Source organism: Schistocerca nitens, chromosome 2, assembly GCF_023898315.1.
Source record: "Schistocerca nitens isolate TAMUIC-IGC-003100 chromosome 2, iqSchNite1.1, whole genome shotgun sequence".
Lineage (NCBI taxonomy): Eukaryota > Metazoa > Arthropoda > Insecta > Orthoptera > Acrididae > Schistocerca > Schistocerca nitens.
Genome location: NC_064615.1, coordinates 925,204,820 through 925,232,145, shown reverse-complemented (window position 1 = coordinate 925,232,145; position 27,326 = coordinate 925,204,820). Strand labels below are relative to the sequence as shown.

Below are 27,326 nucleotides of genomic sequence, written 5' to 3'. Positions count from 1 at the left end.
ATTCCGTAGAAATATTGGAATACGTGAGGCAATACTGACCCTACGACTTATCTTAGAAGCTAGATTAAGAAAAGGCAAACCTACATTTCTAGCATTTTTAGACCAAGAGAAAGCATTTGACAATGTTAACTGGAATACACTCTTTCAAATTCTGAAGGTGGCAGGGGTAAAATACAGGGAGCGACAGGCTATTTACAACTTGTACAGAAACTAGATGGCAGTTATAAGAGTCGAGGGACATGAAAGGAAGGCAGTGGTTGGGAAGGGAGTGAGACAGGGTTGTAGCCTCTCCCCACTGTTATTCAATCTGTATATTGAGAAAGCAATAAAAAAACAAAAGAAAAATTCGGAGTAGGTATTAAAATCCATGGAGAAGAAATTAAATCTTTGATGTTCACCGATGACATTTTAATTCTGTCAGAGACAGCAAAGGACTTGGAAGAGCAGTTGATCGGAATGGACAGTCTCTTGAAAGGAGGATATAAGATGAACATCAACAAAATCAAAACGAGGATAATGGAACGTAGACGAGTTAACTCGGGTGATGCTGAGGGAATTAGATTAGGGAATGAGACACTGAAAGTAGTAAAGGAGTTTCGCTATCTGGATTGCAAACTAACTGAAGATGGTCGAAGTAGAGAGGACATAAAATGTAGACTGGCAGTGTCAAGGAAAGCGGTTCTGAAGAAGAGAAATTTCTTAACATCGAGTACAGATTTAAGTGCCAGGAAGTCGTTTCTGAGAGTATTTGTATGGAGTGTATCCACGTATGGAAGTGAAACATGGACGATAAATAGTTCGGACAAAAAGCGAATAGAAGCTTTCGATATGTGGTGCTACAGAAGAATGCTGAAGATTAGATGGGTAGATCACATAACTAATGAGGAGGTATTGAATAGAATTGGGGAGAAGAGGAGTTTTTGGCACAACTTGATTAGAAGAAGGGATCGGTTGGTAGGACACGTTCTGAGGCATCAAGGGATCAGCAATTTAGTGTTGGAGGGCAGCGTGGAGGGTAAAAGTCGTTGAGAGAGACCAAGAGATGAATACACTAAGCAGATTCAGAAGGATGTAGGTTGCAGTAACTACTGGGAGATGAAGAGCTTGCACAGGATAGGGTAGCATGGAGAGCTGCATGAAACCAGTCACTGGACTGAAGACCACAACAACATCTTCCCTTATTCGAAGCGCATTGACAGGACACTAGGAGCCCTACTTTCGTTTACTGCTTCCGTAGCGTAACATGGCACTGACCTATTTGTATCTTGGTGGTTTATGGCTCCGCCGACCCAGCGGACAGGTGGGAAGGTGCGGCGCATGATTTTCGGGAGCGGACTCAGTAACTAATACTCAGTGCACTCCTCGAAAAATTACAAAGAGCCTCTTAAAACTGAGTTCACTTTTTAGTTCAGATATTTCTATGGATCCCTACTTTTCTGCGTAAAAATTTCGAAGTCGTCCAGAGTGTTTAAAGCACGTTCGTTTGGAGTCCTGTGCAACATTTCAGCGCTTCCAGTTATGTGACCTATGCTTCTGGGTTCAAGGGTTTTCCTAATGCGCTACTGCTTGCATCATCGAAATGATCACACGAACGAGCCTCGAACTCCCTCCCGACTGTGCTATGTGAACTAGTCCACAATCGTTACAGTTTGTTTTACACTCGTGAATCACTGTATTAGTCAGTTTTGTTTTCATAGTTTTGTGGCCGAAACTGTTTGCGGAGCTACCCGGTCTTAAATGGTTTCCGTTGCTGCCCCAGCACCGGGACGAGTTCGAGGCGCCGGCGGGCCAGACTCACTACGGGCTGTCGCACCTGGCGCCGCTGCACCGCTACGAGATGAGGGTGACGGCCGCCACAGCGGCAGGGGAGGGCGCCCCCAGCCGGCCCGTCGTGCAGGCGCCCTCAGACCAGGTGAGCCGCGTCTCGGAAAGAGGCTGCAGAGCGCAGGCGCACGGGAAACATTTCACTGTGTCCTCTGGCCTGTCTTATGTCTTCCTGTGTTGAGTGTGATGCCAAGTATCAGATTTCATTTTCCACTAGGTACATTAGGTCCGTACTTTGTACTCAGCCACAACAGGTATGATTGATGTTATATATACAATTGGTGTTCTTCAGTGGAGTTTGCGGCTTTACTCCTAAGTAGTCGTATGCCTATTCGATTGAAATGCTATCTCAACGCCTTTGATCCTTTTATCTCGATTAGGGGCGACTGACGCTATCTATATATAAATTTAGCCAAACGCAACCAACGTACGCAGATCTTGGTATGGTGGAAGTTAACATTTTATTATGTTTTCATGTTGAACTGAGTGGACAGTGTCTTTAAGGAGGATATAAGATGAACACCAACAAAATCAAAACGAGGGCAACAGAATGTAGTCGAGCTAACTCGGGTGATGCTGAGGGAATTAGATTAGGGAATGAGACACTTAAAGTAGTAAAGGAGTTTTGCTATTTGGGGAGCAAAATAACTGATGATAGTCGAAGTAGAGAGGATATAAAATGTAGACTGGCAATGGCAAGGAAAGCGTTTCTGAAGAAGAGAAATTTGTTAACATGGAGTATACATTTAAGTGTCAGGAAGTCGTTTCTGCGAGTGTTTCTATGGAGTGTAGCCATGCATGGAAGTGAAACATGGACGATAAATAGTTCGGACAAGAAGAGAATAGAAGCTTTCGAAATGTGTTGCTGTAGAGGAATGCTGAAGATTAGATGGGTAGATCACATAACTAATGAGGAGGTATTGAATAGAATTGGGGAAAAGAGGACTTTGTGGCACAACTTGACTAGAAGAAGGGATCGGTTGGTAGGACATCTTCTGAGGCATCAAGGGATCACCAATTTAGTATTGGAGGGCAGCGTGGAGGGTAAAAATCGTAGAGGGAGACCAAGAGATGAATACACTAAGCAGATTCAGAAGGATGTAGGCTGCAGTAGGTACTGGGAGATCAAGCAGCTTGTACAGGATAGAGTAGCCTGTAGAGCTGCATAAAACCAGTCTCAGGACTGAAGACCACAGCAACAACAATGTTTTTATAATCTTTCCACTAAAGACTCCCTCTACGGAAATGCTTAGAATTTCACCGATATAACTGAACTCAGTACGAAGATATACATACAATACCGATATAACATAGGCTTCTTGCAAAGAGATACATATACATTTAACATTTCATTACGGCATCACCTTTGTATTCAATTTTTCTTTTCGGGTGTTTATAGGAAACAATAAGTGTTATGTTAATTACTTTAATGTATTGTTGTATAGAGTTCTTACATATTTCACGAAAGACGAGATGTGTTAAGCATCATGTTAAAGTATGAAAGATTGTCGTAACCAGTACACATGTTTTTGAAATCTTTCTGCATAGGTCGCCCATCTAAATGAGCTCCAGTTTCGCGTAAGGCCCCCATGTGGGGAATACATATTGGGACACAGGCACATTTTTCCACCGATATGAGACGACTTCTAAGGCTAGAACATGACCAAGGATGGATATGGGGAGCTAATCACCTGAGCTGCATACGCTGTAATTTTTTGCCTGGGGTTTTTCGAGTGTAGCACAGCCACTGACACGATTCGAGCTCTGGAGTAGCGAACTGCCGTGTTATCAAGACTTACGAGATTATTCAGAGGTGTAAGAAAGAATTCATAATTCAAAGCAGAGGCGTTCATTGTATTTTATCGAATGTCAAAAGCGACACGTGGAACATTTTCTTTATCAAATTCAACTGGAGAACAAATTGCAACAAGTACCGTGGTACAGTAGTAGCGAGGAGAACACGGCAAGTGCCATAAACCGATTTCTTAGAAACTTTGATTAGTGGAAGAGGGATCAAAACAAGTGAACACTTCTCTCGGTATATCCAGAGATATTCGACCGTTTCTAAGGAAACGACTCTCAAAGTTTTTGAGGTACTTTATATGTCTTTTAGAGCTTGACTGTATATATGAAGCGCAAGCACAGAGGTGGGCGTCTGGGCCTCGCACTTCAGCGTCCTGTATTCTAAACCTGATTATTGTTTCTTTTTTCATTTATCTATCCATGTTCGTAGAAGGCTACTACAAGACTGATTCGTATCTAGTAAGGGGATAAAAGGCTATTATATTGGCTATAAAGCTACAGCTAGGTTTCGCAGTAGCTATCATTCATTTATTATATGCTACACGTGTGCCTTTTTAAATTCTCATATTCATTGTTAAATCAATTCTTGCATTAATTCTTAATTCTTCTTTTGTTTATTCTTTAGGAATATCTGGTGCATTCCCTTTAATTATACCGATCGTAGAAGCTTTCAAAATATAGAAGTTCCGAACACCACGAACATCGTGTGAAAGCAGGTTTCCCACATGAACATTTCTTCGTATGAAACTCACTCGGTTAAGAAATGTCATTAAAACTGCTGAAGATTTCACGTCTTGCCAGTAATTACGCGGCAGACCATGCACAACGAATGACTTCACCGAAAACTTTCACTTGCAATTGATTATGAATCAAGTTACTCTACTAGAATTTAATCGGAAACAATTTCAAACTATTTTTTCAGTCATTTATTTATTTTTTTCTTTTCCAGTTTTAATATATTCGCCAAACATATACAATACTGGCCATTAAAATTGCTACACCAAGAAGATGACGTGCTACAGACGCGAAATTTAACCGACAGGAAGAAGAAGCTGTGATAAGCAAATGATTAGCTTTTCAGAGCATTCACACAAGGTTGGCGCCGGTGGCGACACGTACAACGTGCTGACATGAGGAAAGTTTCCAACCCATATACAAACAGCAAAGAAAAAACGGCTCTGAGCACTATGGGACTTAACTTCTGAAGTCATCAGTCCCTAGGACTTCGAACTACATAAACCTAACTAACCTAAGGTCATCACACACATCCATGCCCGAGGCAGAATTCTAACCTCCGACCGTAGCGGTCGCGCAGTTCCAGACTGTAGCGCCTAGAACCGCTCGGCCAACCCGGCCGGCTTGAAAACAGCAGTTGAACGGCGTTGCCTGGTGAAACGTTGTTGTGATGTCTCGTGTAAGGAGGAGAAATGCGAATCATCACATTTCCGACTTTGATAAAGGTCGGATTGCAGCTTATCCCGACTGCGGTTTATCGTATCGCGACATTGCTGCTCGCGTTGGTCGAGATCCATTGACTGTTAGCAGAATATGGAATCAGTGGTTTCAGGAGGGTAATACGGAACGCCGTGGTGCATCCCAACGGCCTCGTATCACTAGCAGTCGGGATGGCAGGCATCTTATCCGCATGGCTGTAACGGATCGTGCAGCCACGTCTCGATCCCTGAGTCAACAGATGGGGACGTTTGCAAGGCGACAACCATCTGCACGAACAGTTCGACGACGTTTGCAGCAGCATGGACTATCTGCTCGGAGACCATGGCTGCGGTTACCCTTGACGCTGCATCACAGACAGGAGCGCCTGCGTTGGTGTACTTAACGACGACAATGGGTCAACGAATGCCAAAACGTCATTTTTTCGGATGAATCCAGGTTCTGTTTACAGCATCATGATGGTCGCATCCGTGTTTGGCGACATCGCGGTGAACGCACATTGGAAGCGTGTATTCGTCATTGCCATACTGGCGTGTCAACCGGCGTGATGGTATGGCGTGCCACCGGTCACACGTCTCCGTCACCTCTTGTTCGCATTGACGGCACTTTGAACAGTGGACGTTACATTTCAAATGTGATACGACCCGTGTCTCTACCCTTCATTCGATCACTGCAAAACCCTACATTTCAGCAGGATAATGCACAACAGCATGTTGCAGGTCCTGTACGGGCCCTTCTGGATAAAGAAACTTTTCGATTGCTGCCCAGGCCAGCACATTCTCCAGATCTCTCACCAACTGAAAACATCTGGTCAATGGTGGTAGAGCAACTGGCTCGTCACAATACGCCAGTCACTACTCTTGATGAACTGTGGTATCCTGTTGAAGCTGTATGGGCAGCTGTATCTGTACACGCCATCCAAGCTCTGTTTGACTCAATGCCAGGTGTATCAAGGCCGTTATTACGGCCAGAGGTGGTTGTTGTGGGTGCTGATTTGGCAGGATCTATGCACACAAATTGCGTGAAAATGTAATCACATGTCAGGTCTAGTATAATATACTTGTCCAATGAATACCCGTTTATCATCTGCTTTTCTTCTTGGTGCAGCAATTTTAATGGCCAGTAGTGTAACTAGTATACGAATGAGGAAAAACATTATTTCAGTATACATAGGAAAACGTTTGTGTAGTAAATTTCTACGGACATGGGTAAATAAATGAAATATTAAAATAATAATTAAGTTTCGAACACATGGTGCAAAATCGTAAGGTCACCGTGCCACTGCACCAGTTGAACTATGTACTTGCTAAGAGGCATATAAAATAGTTCGAAAATTTTGACCGTCTTTTTCTCATATTAGGCCGAATATCTACGGATAGGGTGAAATACGTTTTCGCTTATTTTGACCCCTTTCCCATTGAGCGAAGTTTGCGGGAAATCTGGTTAAGGCACTTGCCGTGTTCTCCTTGTAAGCTAGGACATGGTGAACCCGTGGACCTTAATTACCAATTGAAAAATTTTTGTTATAAAAACCCTCACCAATGGTGGCTGAAAATTTCCGGCATAAGAACTCGATCTCGTCCTGCCAACGGTCTTGTGAAACAGGGAGGAGGAGTCGACGGAGGGTCTGGGAACTTCCTTGCCATTGGGGTGGTAAACTGCCCCTAAAGTCCAGAAGAATCAGCTACGATCGAGGACATGTGGATGAACAAGGCATAGCAAACTACTGCACTAAAGATACATCAGGTCTATCCACAGGATATGTGGTCTGTACTTTAAGAGGTGAACTGATAATAATCTCTGCACTGGCAAAATATTCATCATTACTCCCCAGTTCGGATCCCCGGGAGGTGACCAAGAGAAAAAAATGTATGAACTAATTGAACTAATTAAAGGGTAACATTCCAATAGACGTACCGAGGAATATAAGAAGTTTGAACGTGACAGAAAAAAATGGGAAAAGAGGAATGCAAAGGCTCAATCTAGATACAGTTAACTTCATAAAGTGAAACAGAAAGAAGGTAAGGATTTCTGGTCAGACGAATATAGCGTCTTATCAACAGCAGCGGATAATATTACGTGAGTAGGATTCATTATGAACAGGAAAGTACGACAGAGGCTTAATTACTGACAACTGCTCAGTGATAGGGCTGTTCTCATCGGAATACCAAACAAACGCTTGAGAACAATAGAAAAGGCATTAAAAGATACATAAAATATGTAAAGACAATCAACGATTAATTCATTACAAAAAAGCGATGAGAATCTAATAATCACGGGAGCTGGAATGCGGATGCAGGGGAAGGAGCTAAGAAAGAGTGGTAGTAGGAATGAGAGAACAGAAATTCTAATTGACTTCTGCAATAAACTTCAGCTAGTTATAGCGAATACTCTGTTCAAGAATCACAAGAAGAGGATGTGTACTTGTGATAGGCCCAGAAACATGTGAAGATTCCAGCAGGATTGCACTATCGTCAGGTACATCTTCCAAAATCAGATATTAGAATGTAAGGCGTGCCCAGCAGCAGATATAGACTCAGCTCACAATTCAGTAATGTGAAGTATAGACTGAAGACTGACAGTATCGTCTGGAAGAATCAGTGTGAAAGTAAGTGGAATACTGATGTTCTTAGGAATGAGGAGACGATTTTGAAGTTTACGAAATATGTCGATACTGCGATAAGAAATACCTCAGGACGGAGTTCAGCTGAAGAAAATTGGACATCTATAAAAAGGGCACTCACAGAAGTTGGACGGACAGACGCAGGTAAAGGGAAGGTAATAATTCACTACATCGAAGAAAGAAGGAAGCACTAAAATGTTCAGGGAAAGACAGTAATGCAGGAACGTAAATCACTTAGGAACGAAATAAACAGGAATATCAGGGAAGCCGTATGAAATGTCTCCTGGAAAAATATGAAGAAATGGTCCGAAAGACTGACTGAACATATAGAAAAGTCGAAACCACCTTCAGTGTAATTAAAAGAAAGGAACGGAAGCTCCACACCATTCCGATTACAGCAAGAGCAGATAAGCGGGAGAACTGAAACACAGTCAGTATAATAGCTCATGTATTTAAGTTGCTGACAAGATTAATATACAGAAGAGTGAACAGTATACTTGAAGATTTGGTAGATTACGAACTGTTGGCTTTAGGAAAGGTAAGAACACCAAAGAGGTATTTCTGGCTTTGCGCTTGATGATGGTAGCAAGACTGAAGCAAAATGAAGGCAGGTTCATTGGATTCGTCGGTATGGAAAAAAAAGAGTTCGTCAATGTAAACAATTGCAAGATGTTCGAAATTGTGACAGAGATAGTGATAAGCTGTAGGGACAGACGGTAATAAAAGAACTGTTCAACAGTGAATTTAAAAATCGGCGTGAAAGCCTATTAGTGATAAGATTTGCTGATGACATTTCTATCCTCAAATAAGGTGAAGAAGAATTACAAGAGCTATGGAATGGGGTGAACAGTCTAATGAGTACAGAATATGGACTGACATTAAAAAGAAGTACAACGAAAGTGATAAGAAGTAGCAGGAATGAGAAAATCGAGAAACTTATCGAAACGAAGCAACGTCATAAAAATCAGCCTAGCACAGGCCATTAGGGCATTCCCAGCCAAAATAAGTCTACTAGTATGGAACATACGCAATAATTTGGTGAAGAAATTGTGAGAATACGCATCTGGAGCAAACCATGGTGTAGTAGCGGATCATGGATTGTGGGGAAAGCGAAACAGAAGAAATCTGAAGTTTTTGAAATGTCGTGCTATAGAATAATATTGAAAATTAGGTGTTCTGGTGAGGAGGTTCTCTACAAAATCAGCGAAGAAATGAATGTATGACAAACACACGGAAATTTTCAGTTTTAAGTCAGTGGCAATTAAATCGCAAACGATCCGTTTGCAGGGATATGTTTACGGGGATTTTTTCGTATCTGTTATTGTATACTTTCTCCCTACTAGATATTCGCTGTTTGTAATACCCTTCGCAAACGACTCTTTTGCAGGGATATGTTTCCTGGGATTTTTTCGTATCTGTTATCGTGTACTTTCACCCTAGTAAATACTCGCTGTTTGTAATACCCTGTGTAGATATGTTAGAGAATACTTTAAGCTATTCTGTAATTTGCTGCCGCACTTGTCCCAGCGTTTTGGTATGGAAGACGAAGACGAACACTAATAGCAGCATAGATATTGTACCAGTAACCCGAGAACCCAAGTTCTTTAAGGAATCGAACTCATACACATAAAACAGCTTAAATGGTCTGGTTATTCTACAAAAAAAGTCAAAGCTTAGTAATATACATTTCCATATCTTCGTATCTTCTTTAGTTTTTCTTTTAATTTTAGTAAAACTTACAGGAAGAAAGCCCACAGACGAAGAAAAAGAAAAGTTACTTTTTCATGTTCCTCAATGTTTATAATGTCATATTTCGAGAAATCTGTGACATATAACGACATAATTATGGAGTGTAGTTAGTTCGTAGTAAAGCAGTAATAGCCGGCCGCTGGTGGCCGAGCGGTTCTGGCGCTACAGTCTGGAACCGCGCGACCGCTACGGTCGCAGGTTCGAATCCTGCCTCGGGCATGGATGTGTGTGTTGTCCTTAGGTTAGTTAGGTTTAAGTAGTTCTAAGTTCTAGGGGACTTATGACCTCAGCAGTTGAGTCCCATAGTGCTCAGAGCCATTTGAACCAAAGCAGTAATAAATTAAAACGTGTTCTCTGAGGCTGAAGTTTCACTGCATGAACGACGAAATTGTAGGTAGCGATAACTTCTTCCTCCTTTTTATGCCAATTCAGGGCTCATCCATGTGGTCTATTCCGGCCTCACCATCTCTTCCTAAATATTTCCACACTCCTTCTTCAAAAATGGTTCAAATGGCTCTGAGCACTATGGCACTTAACATCTGAGGTCATCTGTCTCCTAGATTTAGAACTACTTAAACCTAACTAACTTAAGGACATCACACACATCCATGTCCGAGGCAGGATTCGAATCTGTGACCGTAGCAGCAGCGCGGTTCTGGACTGAAGCGACTACAAACGCTCGGCCACAACGGCCGGCACTCCTTCTTCCAACTGGATTGTATGCCTGACGTGATATACGCAATAGGGACTCTTTGTAAGCCTACTTTCGTTGGATTAGTTTATCCGTTAGTGGCTGTATCCCCACTTGTTTTCCTGTACCTTCGTTTTTTGTCTTCTCTTGTATAGCATTTTACTGATCAATGAACTTAATTTATGATGTTACAAATTAACTTAGATATTTTGGTCTCATGTCCAACTATCTGCTCCACATGTCACAGCCTGGATACTGGAAATGGAACATCTGTTCTGTTATTATGTTGTTGATGATAATCTTGGTCCTTATAGGTGTTTTACTAAGAAAGCAGTTGTTTTTGTTTTAGTTGTCAATAACTTTAGGTTTTAATTTAGGCTCATATTGTTTAATACAAGCACCGTTATTTGTAGTTTGACTTCACTGCCCTTTACGTCTACCTGGTCGTCGGGCAAAAAGCATTTTATTTATAGATTTGCCTATTCCGATTGTTATACCTTGAGGCATTCTGTCACTCATCCATTCCCCGACCAGATCGTCGATGTACACGTTGAACACTGTTGGTGACATACTACATCCTTGTCTAACTCCCTCGTTCATTTCTACATGTGGTGTCAGCCTCTTGCAGAGCCTATTTTTATTTGATGTTTTTATATAAGTCTTGGCACACTTTCATCAGCTGTCTGGAGTAACCTCTTTTCTCCATTACTGACCAGAATATGAATAATAAATGCTAGATATGTTTCCTAACTAAATTTTTGTCCTGTTTGTACAATTAGTTTTAGTGTGATAACATCGTTGGCATAGGATTTTACTTTATGAAAGCCTGCTCATTGTTCTAACAAAATTGAATCGAAAAAGTGTTTCATCATTTTGCGAAAGGTTTCAGCGAGCCAAAATTTACAAACAGTTTGAAATTATGTGTGAAGTTTACTGGTTGTCACTAAGTGTTCTCATGCACAGATACTGGATGAATATAATCTGGGTAATTTGCGCGCCATGAGTTATACTGTCTCGAAACGTCTACGCACTTTGTAACTGTAATACTTGATCCACTGTGTTCGACTTTTGACCCAGGAGTGTATCTGTTAATGAATACACAATGACAGCTTTTTAATTTTTCTTAAATTTGGACTACAATTATATGAAGAAGTGACAATTAGGCTTGTTGCATGTAGAAGAAAGAGGTAGGCAGCCTTCATTTGCGTCAGGATGACTAACCGGTCAGTTATACGGATAATCGTTCACAAAGTGTAAATGCGATTATGCGCTCACTTAGTGCCGAGACGCCCGCTCGGTTGGCCGTGCGGTCTAACGCACGGCTTTCCGGGCGGGATGGAGCGCCGGTCCCCGGCACCAATCCGCCCGGCGGATTTGTGTCGAGATCCGGTGAGCCGGCCAGTCTGTGGATGGTTTTTAGGCGGTTTTCCACCTGCCTCGGCAAATGCGGGCTGGTTCCCCTTATTCCACATCAGCTACACTATGCCGGCGATTGCTTCGCAAACAAGTTCTCCACGTACGCCTACACCACCATTACTCTACCACGCAAACATTTGGGGTTACACTCTTCTGGTGTGAGACGTTCCTTGGGGGGTTCGAACCGCACAATAACCCTGGATTCGGTGTGGGGCGGCGGAGGGGTGAAGTGGACTGCGGTAGTCGTCGTGGGTTTGCGGACCACTGCGGCTGCGGCGGGGACGTGGCCCCTCCATCGTTTCTACCATAGGTCCCTGGTTAAAATAAGATAACATAACAACATACGGTAGTGCCGAGATGTGATGTTACTCTTGGTATCAGTTTGTGGTTAACAGCACTGTGACTAGCCTCTCCTCTCGATGTTCACTGTGTTGCGTGGCTGCTGTATTATGCAGGTGCCGGCGCGTGTCGCGTCCTTTGGTGGTGTGGTACACGCGGCGCGCGGCTCCCGCCTCAGCCTGCCCTGCCTCACCGTGGGCCGACCTCGGCCCGCCATCGTCTGGACTCACGGGTAAGCCCGCTGGCACTGACTCACGACCTGTTGCCTAGATACTGTAACAGTGCTGGCATATCTATTTCTGTAACTGAAGGCCTCGGCAGAAGAAAGTACTAGCACTCACTTTAGTGATGTACAGTCTGATCACGTAATACCATCCTGGATATCCGACCACCGTAATAGGCCGCTTCCGGGATTCGGAGAGGCGTGGCGGCCCCGGATCGAATTCAATCGGCGGATGAATAGGGGTCGGCATACCGCACAGCCTGGATACGCACTTTAGACAGTTACCCACACTGAACTAGGTAAATAATGGGCTGGTTCCCATGTCCCGCGCAAGGTACACTACTGGCTATTAAAACTGCTACACCACGAAGATGACGTGCTACAGACGCGAAATTTAACCGGCAGGACGAAGATGCTCTGATATGCAAATGATTAGCTTTTCAGAGCATTCGCACAAGGTTGGCGCCAGTGGCGACACCTACAACGTGCTGACATGAGGAAAGTTTCCAACCGATTTCTCATGCACAAACAGCAGCTGACCGGCGTTGCCTGGTGAAACGTTGTTGTGATGTCTCGTGTAAGGAGGATAAATGCGTACCATCACGTTTCCAACTTTGATGAAGGTCAGACTGTAGCCTATCGCGATTTCGATTTATCGTATCGCAACATTGCTGGACGGCGTTGGTCGAGATCCAATGACTGTTAGCAGAGTATGGAATCAGTGGGTTCAGGAGGGTAATACGGAACGCCGTGCTGGATCCCAACGGCCTCGTATCACAAGCAGTCGAGATGACAGGCATTTTATCCGCATGGCTGTAACGGATCGTGCAGCCACGTCTCCATCACTGAGCTAACAGATTGGGACGTTTTCAAGACAACAACAATCTGCACGAACAGTTCGACGACGTCTGCAGCAGCATGGACTATCAGCTCGGAGACCGTAGCTGCGGGTACCCTTGATGCTGCATCAAGACAGGAGCGCCTGCGATGGTGTACTCAACGACGAACCTGGGTGCACGAATGGCAAAACGTCATTTTTTCGGATGAAACAAGGTTCTGTTTACAGCATCATGATGGTCGCATCCGTGTTGGGCGACATCTCGGTGAACGCACATTGGAAGCATGTATTCCTCATCGCCATACTGGCGTATCACCCGGCGTGATGGTATGAGGTGCCATTGGTTACTCGTCTCCGTCACCTCTTGTTCGCATTGACGTTACTTTGAACAGTGGACTTTACATTTCAGATGTGTTACGACCCGTGGCTCTACCCTTCATTCGATGCCTGCAAAACCCTACATTTCAGCAAGATAACGCACGACCGCATGTTGCAGGTCCTGTACGGGCCTTTCTGGATACAGAAAATGTTCGACTGCTGCCCTGGCCAACATATTCTCCAGATCTCTCACCAACTGAAAACGTCTAGTCAATGGTGGCCGAGCAACTGGCATGTCACAATACGCCAGTCAGTACTCTTGATAAACTGTGGTATGGTGTTGAAGCCGCATGGGCAGCTGTACCTGAACACGCCACCCAAGCTCTGTTTGACTCAATGCCCAGGTGTATCACGGCCGTTATTACGCCTGGAGGTGGTTGTTCTGGGTACTCATTTCTCAGTATCTATGCATCCAAATTGCGTGAAAATGTAATCACATGCCAGTTATAGTATAATTTATTTGTCCAATGAATACCCGTTTATCATCTGCATTTCTTCTTGGTGTAGCAATTTTAATGGCCAGTAGTGTATATGATACGTAAACTTTACTATCATCTGTTTGTGAAGTATGTTAGCGGCAAGAAACAATCAATACCCACTCTGCGCGATAACAATGGAGATACTATCGAATATAGTGCTGCCAAAGCAGAGTTACTAAACACAGCCTTCCAAAATGCCTTCACAAAAGAAGACGAAGTAAATATTCCACAATTCGACTCGAGAACAGCTGCCAACATGAGTAACGTAGAAGTAAATATCCTTGGGGTAGTGAAGCAACTCAAATCAGTTAATAAAAGCAAGTATTCTGGTCCAGAGTGTCTACCAATTGGGTTCCTTTCGGAGTATGCTGATGCATTAGCTCCATACTTAACAATCATATACATCCGTTCGCTCGACGAAAGATCCGTACCTAACGTGTGGAAAGTTGCACAGGTCACACCAATATTCAAGAAAGGTAGTGCGACTAATCCACTAAATTATAAGCCCGTATCATTAACGTCGATATGCCGCAGGATTTTAGAACATTATGAATTATCTAGAAGGAAACGGTCTATTGATACACAGTCAACATGGGTTTAGAAAACATCTTTCCTGTGAAACACAACTAGCTCTTTATTCACATGAAGTGCTGAGTGCTATTGGCAAGGGATTTCAGATCGATTCCGTATTCCTGGAATTCAGGAAGGGTTTTGATACTGTACCACACAAGCGGCTCGTAGTAAAATTGCGTGCTTATGGAATATCGTCTCAGTTATTTGACTGGATTTGCGATTTCCTGTCAGAAAGGTCACACTTCGTAGTAATTGACGGAAAGTCATCGAGTAAAACTGAAGTGATTTCAGGAGTTCCCCAAGGTAGTGTTATAGGTCCTTTGCTGGTCCTTATCTATATAAACGATTAGGGAGACAATCTGAGCAGCCGTCTTCGGTTTTTTGCAGATGACGCTATCGTTTATCGACTAATAAAGTCATCAGAAGATCAAAACAAACTGCCAAACGATTTGGAAAAAAATGTAAATTGGTGCGAATAGTGTCAGTTGACCCTAAATAAGGAAAAGTGTGAGGTCATCCACATCAGTGCTAAAAGGAACTCGTTGAACTTCGGTTACACGATAAATCAGTCTAAACTAAGAGCCGTAAATTCAACTAAATACCTAGATGTTACAATTACGAACAACTTAAATTGGAAAGAAAACAAAGAAAAGGTTGTGGGGAAGGCTAACCAAAGGCTGCGTTTTGTTGGCAGGACACTTAGAAAATGTAACAGACCTACTAAGGACTACGCTTGTCCGTCCTCTTTTAGAATACTGTTGCGCGGTGTGGCATCCTTACCAGGTAGGACTGAAGGAGTACATCGAAAAAGTTCAAAGAAAGGCAGCACGTTTCTTATTATCGCGAAATATGGGAGAGAGTGTCACAGAAATGATACAGGATTTGAGTTGGATATCATTAAAAGAAAGGCGTTTTTCGTTGCGACGGAATCTTCTCACGAAATTCCAATCACCAGCTTTCTCCTCCGAATGCGAAAATATTTGGTTGACACCGACCTACATAGGGCGGAACGATCACCACGATAAAATAAGGGAAATCAGAGCTCGTACGGAACGATATAGGTGTTCATTCCTTCCGCGCGCTGTACGAGATTGGAGTAATAGAGAATTGTGAAGGTGGTTCGATGAACCCTCTGCCAGGCACTTAAATGTGATTTGCATAGTATCCATGTAGATGTACCGGGTGATCAAAAAGTCCGTATAAATTTGAAAACTTAATAAACCACGGAATAACGTAGGTAGAGAGGTAAAAATTGACACACATGCTTCGAATGACATTGGGTTTTATTAGAACCAAAAAAAAAGTTCACAAAATGTCCGACAGACAGCGCTGGACAGCAAAACGTCAGTTACTGCGTATGACAATCGTGTATAAAAGGAGCTGTAATGAGAGATAGAAAAAGCAGATGCGCCAGCAGTCGCAGCATGTTGACGTTACCTGAAAAGGCGCTTTTAGTGAAGCTGTATTATCAGAATGGGGAATGTGCTAGTTCAGCGTTACGATCCTATCGCCATAGGAAGGGGATTCGACTGGGTAAAGGTCCGTTGACAAATACAGCTGTGGCGAGAATGATTTCGAAGTTCGAAGCCACGGGTTGTTTAGACGATAGACCCCGTAGTGGCCGACCGAACACAAGACGTAAAGCTGCTGAGACAGTTCAGGAAGAAATGGAGACTGTAGCGCGTTCGTTTATGCACAGGGAATTCAGCGCTCGTGCAGTCGCACGTCGCACCTGCATTCCATACAATACTGTTTGGTTCGCACTGAGGCGTACCCCCCGATGCTATCCGTACAAAATCCATCGGCATCAGGAACTGTTTCCTGGCGATTTAGTGAAGCGGAGGGCATTTGCGGTGTGGGCGTTTAAAATGATGGCGGAAGATGACGATTGGTTGAGTAACGTGTTGTGGACCGACGAAGCTCATTTCACGCCCCGAGGGTCTGTCAAAGCCCACAACTGCAGAATTTCGGCTACCGAAAACCCTAGAACTGTCGTGAAAACTCCATTGCCCGACAAGAAAGTCACGGTATAGGTTGGGTTTACCACATCTGCCGTTATCGGGCCTTTTTTCTTCGAGGAAATGCGTGATTCTGGTTTTGTTACTACTACCGTGACGGGTGAGAGGTACGCCGATATGTTACAGATTCGCATCATCCCCAGCCTGACTGATAAACACCTGCTGGAAGGTACGATGTTTACGCAGGATGGCGCTCCACCTCATATTGCTAGACGCGTGAAAGACCTCTTGCGCGCGTTGTTTGGTGATGATCGTGTACTCAGCCGCCACTTTCGTCATGACCTCAGTCCGTGCGATCATTGGGTTTGGGGTTACCTGAAGTCGCAAGTGTATCGTGGTCGACAGACATCTCTAGGGATGCTGAAAGACAAAATCCGACGCCAATGCCTCACCATAACTCCGGACATGCTTTACAGTGCTGTTCACAACATTATTCCTCGACTACAGCTATTGTTGAGGAATGAAGGTGGACATATTGAGCATTTCGTCTTTGCTTTGTCTTACTTTGTTATGCTAATTATTGCTATTCTGATCAGATGAAGCGCCATCTGTCGGACTTTTTTGAACTTTTTTATTTTTTTGGTTCTAATAAAGCCCCATGTGATTTCAAGCATGTGTGTCAATTTGTACCTCTCTATCTATATTATTCCGTGACTTATTCAGTTTTCACATTTATACTGACTTTTTTTTCACCGGTTATATGATACGTAAAATTTACTATCACCTGTTTCAGAAGTATATTATCGGCAAGAAAAATCAATGCCCTCTCTGCGCTATAACAATGAAGATACTATCGAAGACAGTGCTGCCAAAGCAGAGTTACTAAACACAGCCTTCAAAAACGCTTTCACAAAAGAAGACGAAGTAAATATTCCAGAATTCGAATCGAGAACAGCTGCCAATATGCGTAACGTACGTAGAAGCAAATATCCTCGGAGTAGTGAAGCAACTCAAATCAGTTAGTAAAAGCAAGTCTTCTGGTCCAGACTGTCTACCAATTAGGTTCCTTTCGGAGTATGCTGATGCATTAGCTCCATAGTTAACAATCATATACAACCGTTCGCTCGACGAAAATTCCGTACCCAAAGACTGGAAGGTTGCACAGGTCACACCAATATTCAAGAAAGGTAGTATGAGTAATCCACTAAATTACAGGCCTATAATATTAAAGTCGATATGCAGCAAGACTTTAGAACATTATGAATTATCTAGAAGGAAACGGTCTATTGATACACAGTCAACATGGGTTTAGAAAACATCTTTCCTGTGAAACACAACTAGCTCTTTATTCACATGAAGTGCTGAGTGCTATTGGCAAGGGATTTCAGATCGATTCCGTATTCCTGGAATTCGGGAAGGGTTTTGATACTGTACCACACAAGCGGCTCGTAGTAAAATTGCGTGCTTATGGAATATCGTCTCAGTTATTTGACTGGATTTGCGATTTCCTGTCAGAAAGGTCACACTTCGTAGTAATTGACGGAAAGTCATCGAGTAAAACTGAAGTGATTTCAGGAGTTCCCCAAGGTAGTGTTATCGGCCCTTTGCTGGTCCTTATCTATATAAACGATTAGGGAGACAATCTGAGCAGCCGTCTTCGGTTTTTTGCAGATGACGCTATCGTTTATCGACTAATAAAGTCATCAGAAGATCAAAACAAACTGCCAAACGATTTGGAAAAAAATGTAAATTGATGCGAATAGTGTCAGTTGACCCTAAATAACGAAAAGTGTGAGGTCATCCGCATCAGTGCTAAAAGGAACTCGTTAAACTTCGGTTACACGATAAATCAGTCTAAACTAAGAGCCGTAAATTCAACTAAATACCTAGATATTACAATTACGAACAACTTAAATTGGAAAGAAAACATAGAAAAGGTTGTGGGGAAGGCTAACCAAAGGCTGCGTTTTGTTGGCAGGACACTTAGAAAATGTAACAGACCTACTAAGGACTACGCTTGTCCGTCCTCTTTTAGAATACTGTTGCGCGGTGTGGCATCCTTACCAGGTAGGACTGAAGGAGTACATCGAAAAAGTTCAAAGAAAGGCAGCACGTTTCTTATTATCGCGAAATATGGGAGAGAGTGTCACAGAAATGATACAGGATTTGAGTTGGATATCATTAAAAGAAAGGCGTTTTTCGTTGCGACGGAATCTTCTCACGAAATTCCAATCACCAGCTTTCTCCTCCGAATGCGAAAATATTTGGTTGACACCGACCTACATAGGGCGGAACGATCACCACGATAAAATAAGGGAAATCAGAGCTCGTACGGAACGATATAGGTGTTCATTCCTTCCGCGCGCTGTACGAGATTGGAGTAATAGAGAATTGTGAAGGTGGTTCGATGAACCCTCTGCCAGGCACTTAAATGTGATTTGCATAGTATCCATGTAGATGTACCGGGTGATCAAAAAGTCCGTATAAATTTGAAAACTTAATAAACCACGGAATAACGTAGGTAGAGAGGTAAAAATTGACACACATGCTTCGAATGACATTGGGTTTTATTAGAACCAAAAAAAAAGTTCACAAAATGTCCGACAGACAGCGCTGGACAGCAAAACGTCAGTTACTGCGTATGACAATCGTGTATAAAAGGAGCTGTAATGAGAGATAGAAAAAGCAGATGCGCCAGCAGTCGCAGCATGTTGACGTTACCTGAAAAGGCGCTTTTAGTGAAGCTGTATTATCAGAATGGGGAATGTGCTAGTTCAGCGTTACGATCCTATCGCCATAGGAAGGGGATTCGACTGGGTAAAGGTCCGTTGACAAATACAGCTGTGGCGAGAATGATTTCGAAGTTCGAAGCCACGGGTTGTTTAGACGATAGACCCCGTAGTGGCCGACCGAACACAAGACGTAAAGCTGCTGAGACAGTTCAGGAAGAAATGGAGACTGTAGCGCGTTCGTTTATGCACAGGGAATTCAGCGCTCGTGCAGTCGCACGTCGCACCTGCATTCCATACAATACTGTTTGGTTCGCACTGAGGCGTACCCCCCGATGCTATCCGTACAAAATCCATCGGCATCAGGAACTGTTTCCTGGCGATTTAGTGAAGCGGAGGGCATTTGCGGTGTGGGCGTTTAAAATGATGGCGGAAGATGACGATTGGTTGAGTAACGTGTTGTGGACCGACGAAGCTCATTTCACGCTCCGAGGGTCTGTCAAAGCCCACAACTGCAGAATTTCGGCTACCGAAAACCCTAGAACTGTCGTGGAAACTCCATTGCCCGACAAGAAAGTCACGGTATGGGTTGGGTTTACCACATCTGCCGTTATCGGGCCTTTTTTCTTCGAGGAAATGCGTGATTCTAGTTTTGTAACTACTACCGTGACGGGTGAGAGGTACGCCGATATGTTACAGATTCGCATCATCCCCAGCCTGACTGATAAACACCTGCTGGAAGGTACGATGTTTACGCAGGATGGCGCTCCACCTCATATTGCTAGACGCGTGAAAGACCTCTTGCGCGCGTTGTTTGGTGATGATCGTGTACTCAGCCGCCACTTTCGTCATGCTTGGCCTTCTAGGTCCCCAGACCTCAGTCCGTGCGATCATTGGGTTTGGGGTTACCTGAAGTCGCAAGTGTATCGTGGTCGACAGACATCTCTAGGGATGCTGAAAGACAAAATCTGACGCCAATGCCTCACCATAACTCCGGACATGCTTTACAGTGCTGTTCACAACATTATTCCTCGACTACAGCTATTGTTGAGGAATGAAGGTGGACATATTGAGCATTTCGTCTTTGCTTTGTCTTACTTTGTTATGCTAATTATTGCTATTCTGATCAGATGAAGCGCCATCTGTCGGACTTTTTTGAACTTTTTTATTTTTTTGGTTCTAATAAAGCCCCATGTGATTTCAAGCATGTGTGTCAATTTGTACCTCTCTATCTATATTATTCCGTGACTTATTCAGTTTTCACATTTATACTGACTTTTTTTTCACCGGGTATATGATACGTAAAATTTACTATCACCTGTTTCAGAAGTATATTATCGGCAAGAAAAATCGATGCCCTCTCTGCTCTATAACAATGAAGATACTATCGAAGACAGTGCTGCCAAAGCAGAGTTACTAAACACAGCCTTCAAAAACGCTTTCACAAAAGAAGACGAAGTAAATATTCCAGAATTCGAATCGAGAACAGCTGCCAATATGCGTAACGTACGTAGAAGCAAATATCCTCGGAGTAGTGAAGCAACTCAAATCAGTTAATAAAAGCAAGTCTTCTGGTCCAGACTGTCTACCAATTAGGTTCCTTTCGGAGTATGCTGATGCATTAGCTCCATAGTTAACAATCATATACAACCGTTCGCTCGACGAAAATTCCGTACCCAAAGACTGGAAGGTTGCACAGGTCACACCAATATTCAAGAAAGGTAGTATGAGTAATCCACTAAATTACAGGCCTATAACATTAAAGTCGATATGCAGCAAGATTTTAGAACATATATTGTGTTCGAACATAACGAATTATCTCGAAGGAATCTGTCTATTGATACACAGTCAACATGGCTTTAGTAAACATCGTTCCTGTGAAACATAACTAGCTGTTTATTCACATGAAGTTCTGAGTGGTATTAACAATGGATTTCAGATCGATTCCGTATTTCTGGATTTCCGGAAGGTTTTGGCACTGTACCACACAAGCGGCTCGTAGTGAAACTGCGTGATTATGGAATATCGTCTCAGTTATGTGATTGGATTTGCGATTTCCTGTCAAAGGGATCACAGTTCGTAGTAATTGACGGAATGTCATCGAGTAAAACAGAAGTGAGTTCAGGCGTTCCCCAACGTAGTGTTATATGCCCTTTGCTGTTCCTTATCTATATAATCGATTTGGGAGACAATCTGAGCAGTCGTCTTCGGTTGTTTGCAAATGACGGTGTCGTTTATCGACTAATAAAGTCATTAGAAGATCAAAATAAACTGCAAAACGATTTAGAAAAAATATGTGAATGGTGCGAAAAGTGACAGTTGACCCTACATAACGAAAAGTGAGAGGTCATCCACAATAGTGCCCTAAACGGAACTCGTTAAACTTCGGTTACGCGATAAATCAATCCAATCTAAAAGCTGTAAATTCAACTAAATATCTAGTTATTACTATAACGAACAAGTTAAATTGGAAAAAACGCATAGAAAATGTTGTGGGGAATGCTAACCAAAGACTGCGTTTTATTGGCAGGACACTTAGAAAATGTAAGAGACCTACTAAGGAGACTGCCTACACTACGCTTGTCCGTCCTCTATTAGAATAATGCTGCGCGGTGAGGGATCCTCACTAGGTAGGACTGACTGAGTACACCGCAAAAGTTCAAAGAAAGGCAGCACGTTTTGTATTATCGCGAAATATGGGAGAGAGTGTCACAGAAATGATACAGGATTTGGGCTGGACATCATTAAAAGAAAGGCGTTTTTCTTTGCGGTGGAATCTTCTCACGAAATTCCAATCACCAACTTTCTCCTCCGAATGCGAAAATATTTTGTTAACACCGACCTACATAGGGAGGAACGATTACCACGATAAAATAAGGGAAATCAGAGCTCGTACGGAAAGATACAAGTGTTCTTTTCCTTCCGCGCACTATATGAGATTGGAATAATAGAGAATTGTGAAGGTGGCTCGATGAACCCTCTGCCAGGTACTTAAATGTCATTTTCAGGGTATCCATCTAGATGTAGATGTACTGATTTGTGGCGGAATAAACGCAACCTTGCAAGATTTCCGATTGTTGCTTTAGTTTTTGACACCAGTGTACCTGCGCAAGAGTTCATCTCTTGACGAGAAGATGGGGAGGATACGCTGTTGTGTGTTTCCCTGCAGGGAGCGGCCGGTGCAGGCGTCGCAGCGGCTCCACGTGGACGACGAGTGGACGCTGCACATAGAGGGGGCGCAGCCGGCGGACGCCGGCAACTACTCGTGCCGCGCCGAGAACCGCCTGGGCAGCGACTCGCTGCTCTACACGGTCACCGTCCACGGTACGTGGCACGACCACGCAGCTGGCCGTGTGGCCCAAGGCGCTTGCAGTACTCGGACATTATACTTGTCACTTTCATTTTAGTGTGAAGCCCGGTAGGACGACACGGCATTGCAACTTGCCGTTCTCGGTACCTCTACATAAAATACACTCACGCTTACAAATTAAGGATAACTGCAGAATGTGGTGCCACAAAACTGGCGCCAATAGCATAGGCACATAGGGAACACACACAACACAGATCTGTAAGTCCACGGTGTTGGTGATAAGTTGAGAAAACCGTCCCGAAACACATGTGCTACTGTTTCCTGAGCGTGTGCCTCCCCCCCCCCCCCGCCCCCAATATGGGTTATGATCACAATGCACCAGTACACAGGCCGCACAACGGATTGGCATACTCTGGATCAGGTCATCGAGGAGTTGCTGGGGTATAGCCTCCTATTCTTGCACCAGTGCCTGTCGGAGCTCCTGAAGTGTCGTAGGGGTTTGAAGACGTGCAGCGATACGTCGACCGAGAGCATCTCAGACGTGCTCGATGGTGTTTAGGTCTGGAGAACAGGCAGGCCACTCCATTCGCCTTATATCTTCTGTTTCAAGGTACTCCCCCACGATGGTAGCTCGGTGGAGCCGTGCGTTATCATCCATCAGGAGGAAGGTGGGACAAACAGCACCCCTGAAAAGGCAGACATACTGGTGCAAAATGACGTCCCAATACACCGGACCTGTTACAGTCCCTCTGTCGAAGACATGCAGGGGTGTGCGTGCACCAATCATAATCCCACCCCACACCATCAAACCATGACCTCCATACAGGTCCCTTTCAAGGACGTTAAGGGGTTGGTATCTGGTTCCTGGTTCACGCCAGATGAAAAACCGGCGAGAATCACTGTTCAGACTACACCTGGACTCTTCCGTGGACATAACCTGTGACCACTTTTCCAATGACCGTGTACTGTGTTCCTGACACAAGGACTCTCCTGTGTCCAGGGGTAATTTGAATGCACCTTGCAGGTCTCCGGGCGAATAAACCATGTCAACTGTTCCAGTGGCTGCGGTAAGATCCAGAGCAAGGCTACCTGCAGTACTCCGTGGCCGTCTGCGTGCACTTATGGTGAGATATCGGTCTTCTTGTGGTGTCGTACACTGTGGACGTTTCGTGCTGTAACGCCTGGACACGTTTCCCGTCTGCTGGAATCGTTGCCATAATCTACAGATCACACTTTGTGGCACACTGAGGCCCCATGCTACGACCTGCTCTGTTTGAACAACCTCCTGTCGCCCTCGTATTCTATCCCTCATAACGTCATCGATATGTGTTCTTTGAGCCATTTTGAACACACAGTCACCATTAGCACGTCTGGAAACGTCTGCACACTTACTCGCTGTGCCGTACTCTGACATGCACCTACACACCTCAGTGTATGTGGACTGCTGCCAGCGCCACCGTGCAACGACCGCAGGTCAAATTCACCGCATGGTCACACGCCGAGGTGATTTAAACCCGCAAACCGCCCACCAGAGCGTTGTTTCACCACGTATCAGCATTGTCCTTAATTTATGAGCATGAGTGTATATAGGTTGCACATAAATACAAGGATTCTTCTGCAGAAGCAAGCAGTAAAAATAGTGTGTAAAATAGATAACCCTACATCATGCATAAGCCTTTTAAGGACATTGGATTCCTTACACTTACATTCTAATACATTTACTCCTTAATGGTTTCAGCTGATGATAAAAAGGCGGGTCCAGGTGACCTGTGCTCCACGGAATCACAATATAGTACTCAAATTAATTTTCATGAGGGCTTTGTCTCCTTATCTAAGCTCAAGAATAGAAATATGTTCTCTTGTGCGGCTTATTCAACAACCTCCCAACTGATATCTAGCAAGTGCTAAGGAATCCCAATCAATTCGAAAGAAAATTGAAAACCTACTTCATGAGGCAATCCTTCTGCAAATAATAACTGAATCTCTACAATAAAGAACTGAAACATTTTGTTACCTTAATTCCAGTTAGCATTGTTACTTGTAAATCTGTATGTCATGTAGTTATGTACTGTAAACAGGAATCAGTATTGAAATATTCTGAATAGTAATATAACCGAATAAATATCAAGTTACCGATAAGAGGAAAACACCAAATGCTGATTATAACTCCTGGGCTAGCACCTCTTTTCAGAGCAGTAGATTCCTTCCTCATTTACTTAATTAAATGTACCGGGTACAGGTCTCAACAGCATTAATTATTCGTAAATAATGGTTAACACATACGACATAGTAAGGTTCTAAGATCTGATTGCGTTTTGTTACATCTTGGCTCAGATCCCTATCCTTGATGGGTTCGAGGGAACACGATGAATCAATGAATTACTCGTTAGCGTTTAAGTCTTGTCCTTGCCTTGTATGTGACTTATAAACAACTAACATGATTTAGCACTATTGCCCGAAAAACACTTTAAGATTAACATTAGAGAAACTGAAACTTGCTTGCAGATTAAAACTGTATGCCGGTCTGGCACACAGTTTTAATCTGCCAGGATGTTTCATATCAGCGCAGACTCCATTGCAAAAGAAAAATTCATTCTGTAAATAGAGAAATTGGTATATACACTCCTCTTGCAGTTCATTATGGAAAAGTATGTCCAAAATTAATTACGTATATTTTCATCGCATGGATAGGTAGAGGTCATATCCTCGACTCAGTGCTTCTAACACATTAAATTACATCAAACGTATTTGGTTAGTATCATGGAAATGCGTCTCTGGGATATGGAAGGAATTTAAAAGTGTAGTTTATGAAATGATACAGCTTTATTAAATATTGTGATATTACACTATTAATACTCATTATATTGCAAAGAAATACATCTATGTTAAGCAATTTTGTGAACGTACTCGTTAGTGGAATAGAAGCTTAATTCAGTCTTAAATTCCCCTATGCTGCCCAGAAGACATTTAATTTTCTCTGACCCATATATTCGACACCTTGCTGTACAAATATTAAGCCCCTTTACTATTATTTCAGGTAGATTTATGTTTTGTGTTGTATTTCGTGAAAAGATATGACGACGAGGGAAAAATGAACATATCAATTGTAAATAAGTAAATGTTAAAATCCCAAAGCATTTGTTATATGTCTCTGCATGATGTTCTAGAACTTACACCTGATATAATTGTTAAGACACACTTCCCTATTCTAAATATATTGTACTTGTACATGGTTGTTACCGCCTCCCCCTGCAAAAGAAAAGGAGTCTCAGTTCTTTACTGAATGAAGAGAACCAGAGGAAACTAATTTATTCTGCCCTTCCGTCAGGAGTTCCTCACCCCACTAAATTCGAAAAGTAACTGACTAGGCGATGTCGTAAAAGAAAGAAAAGACACCCCTAACCGCGAGTGTCAGACCGGGCGGCAAGCCATTGAGTCCCTCTTGCCAGAAAAATTCGTCTGCTTTGCGGTACTTACATCCCTTCAGTAAAAATAAAACTGCTCGTACTTTGGCCTACAACGAATGCATGTAATAAGTAAAAGAGGACGGGAGAGAGGCTAACTACTTGTCTTTTGCAATTGTTAATATTGTTCTTTGAAGTTCATCAGAAAACTGGAAATTATTATCTCATAAAATAAGTCAGGCAGACAACTTGCGAACGCATTTCAATGTGGTTATGAGACCTACAGTTTTTAAATTTGTGATCCCTTGATGCCTCAGAACATGTCCTACCAAGGGGTCCCTTCTTCTTGTCAGGTTGTGCCACAAACTCCTCTTCTCCCTAATTCTATTCAATACCTCCTCATTAGTTATGTGATCTACCCATCTAATGTTCAGCATTCTTCTGTAGCACCATATTTCGAAAGCTTCTATTCTCTTCTTGTCCAAACTATTTATCGTCCATTTATCACTTCCATACATGGATACACTCCATACAAATAGTTTTCAGAAACGACTTCCTGACACTTAAATCTATACTAGATGTTAACAAATTTCTCTTCTTCAGAAACGCTTTCCTTTCCATTACCAGTCTACATTTTATATCTTCTTTACTTCGACCATCATCAGTTATTTGGCTCCCCATATAGCAAAACTCCTTTACTACTTTAAATATCTCATTTCCTAATGTAATTCCCTCAGCATCACCCGACTTAATTCGACTACATTCCATTATCCTCGTTTTGCTTTTGCTGATGTTCATCTTATATCCTCCTTTCAAGGACTGTCCATTCCGTTCAACTGCTCTTCCAAGTCCTTTGCTGTCTCTGACAGAATTACAATGTGATCGGCGAACCTCAAAGTTTTTATTTCTTCTCCGAGGATTTTAATACCTACTCCGAATTTTTCTTTTGTTTCCTTTACTGCTTGCCCAATATATAGATTGAATAACATCGGGGAGAGGCTACAACCCTGTCTCACTCTTGAGTAATGAACAGGTAATATGTTTTCCGGTCTCCTGTAATTGCCTGTCCTCTCGACAATCACACAGAGTTCCTTAGTTAGAAACTGAACTTATTCTCGGATTCTACAGACATTTCACCTTGCTGACTAGTGCACAAGAGATAAAATTATTATTAAGAGAGTACGTCTATGTTTCCCACATTTACAGTGAACGGAGATCACTGCCATCATCTGCGGCGTCCTAGAGTGAAAATGTGTACAGGACTGGGATTCGAACCAGGGACCTCCTGCTTACTAGGCAGGGACGGCAATCACTACGCCAAGGACACATCGGTAGCGCAACTGCACAGACTATATCGGTACGCCTCAAGGCCGATCCACGCTCCCATCGAGGGCCAACTATCTGCAGTCCCTGTCAATTATACTCCTGTTCGCTACGTAGAGGTTCCCACAGGAGGTCGGACGTATTTGTGCACTTTTCAATTAAGAAAGTGGATCGGCCGTGAGGCCTGACCGATATAGTCCTTGCAGTGACGATA

The 27,326-nt window shown here is 43.2% G+C and overlaps 1 protein-coding gene across 1 annotated transcript in view; it reads left to right on the top strand.

Moving 5' to 3' along the window:
* The window catches only part of LOC126235454 (Down syndrome cell adhesion molecule-like protein Dscam2), a 289,196-nt gene that overhangs the window by 162,965 nt on the left and 98,905 nt on the right, over positions 1 to 27,326 (top strand). The window contains exons 12-14 of the mRNA XM_049944177.1: positions 1,760 to 1,912; positions 12,014 to 12,129; positions 22,245 to 22,399. Of these exons, the coding sequence (XP_049800134.1) occupies positions 1,760 to 1,912; positions 12,014 to 12,129; positions 22,245 to 22,399 (424 nt within the window). The remainder of the gene's footprint in view (positions 1 to 1,759; positions 1,913 to 12,013; positions 12,130 to 22,244; positions 22,400 to 27,326) is intronic.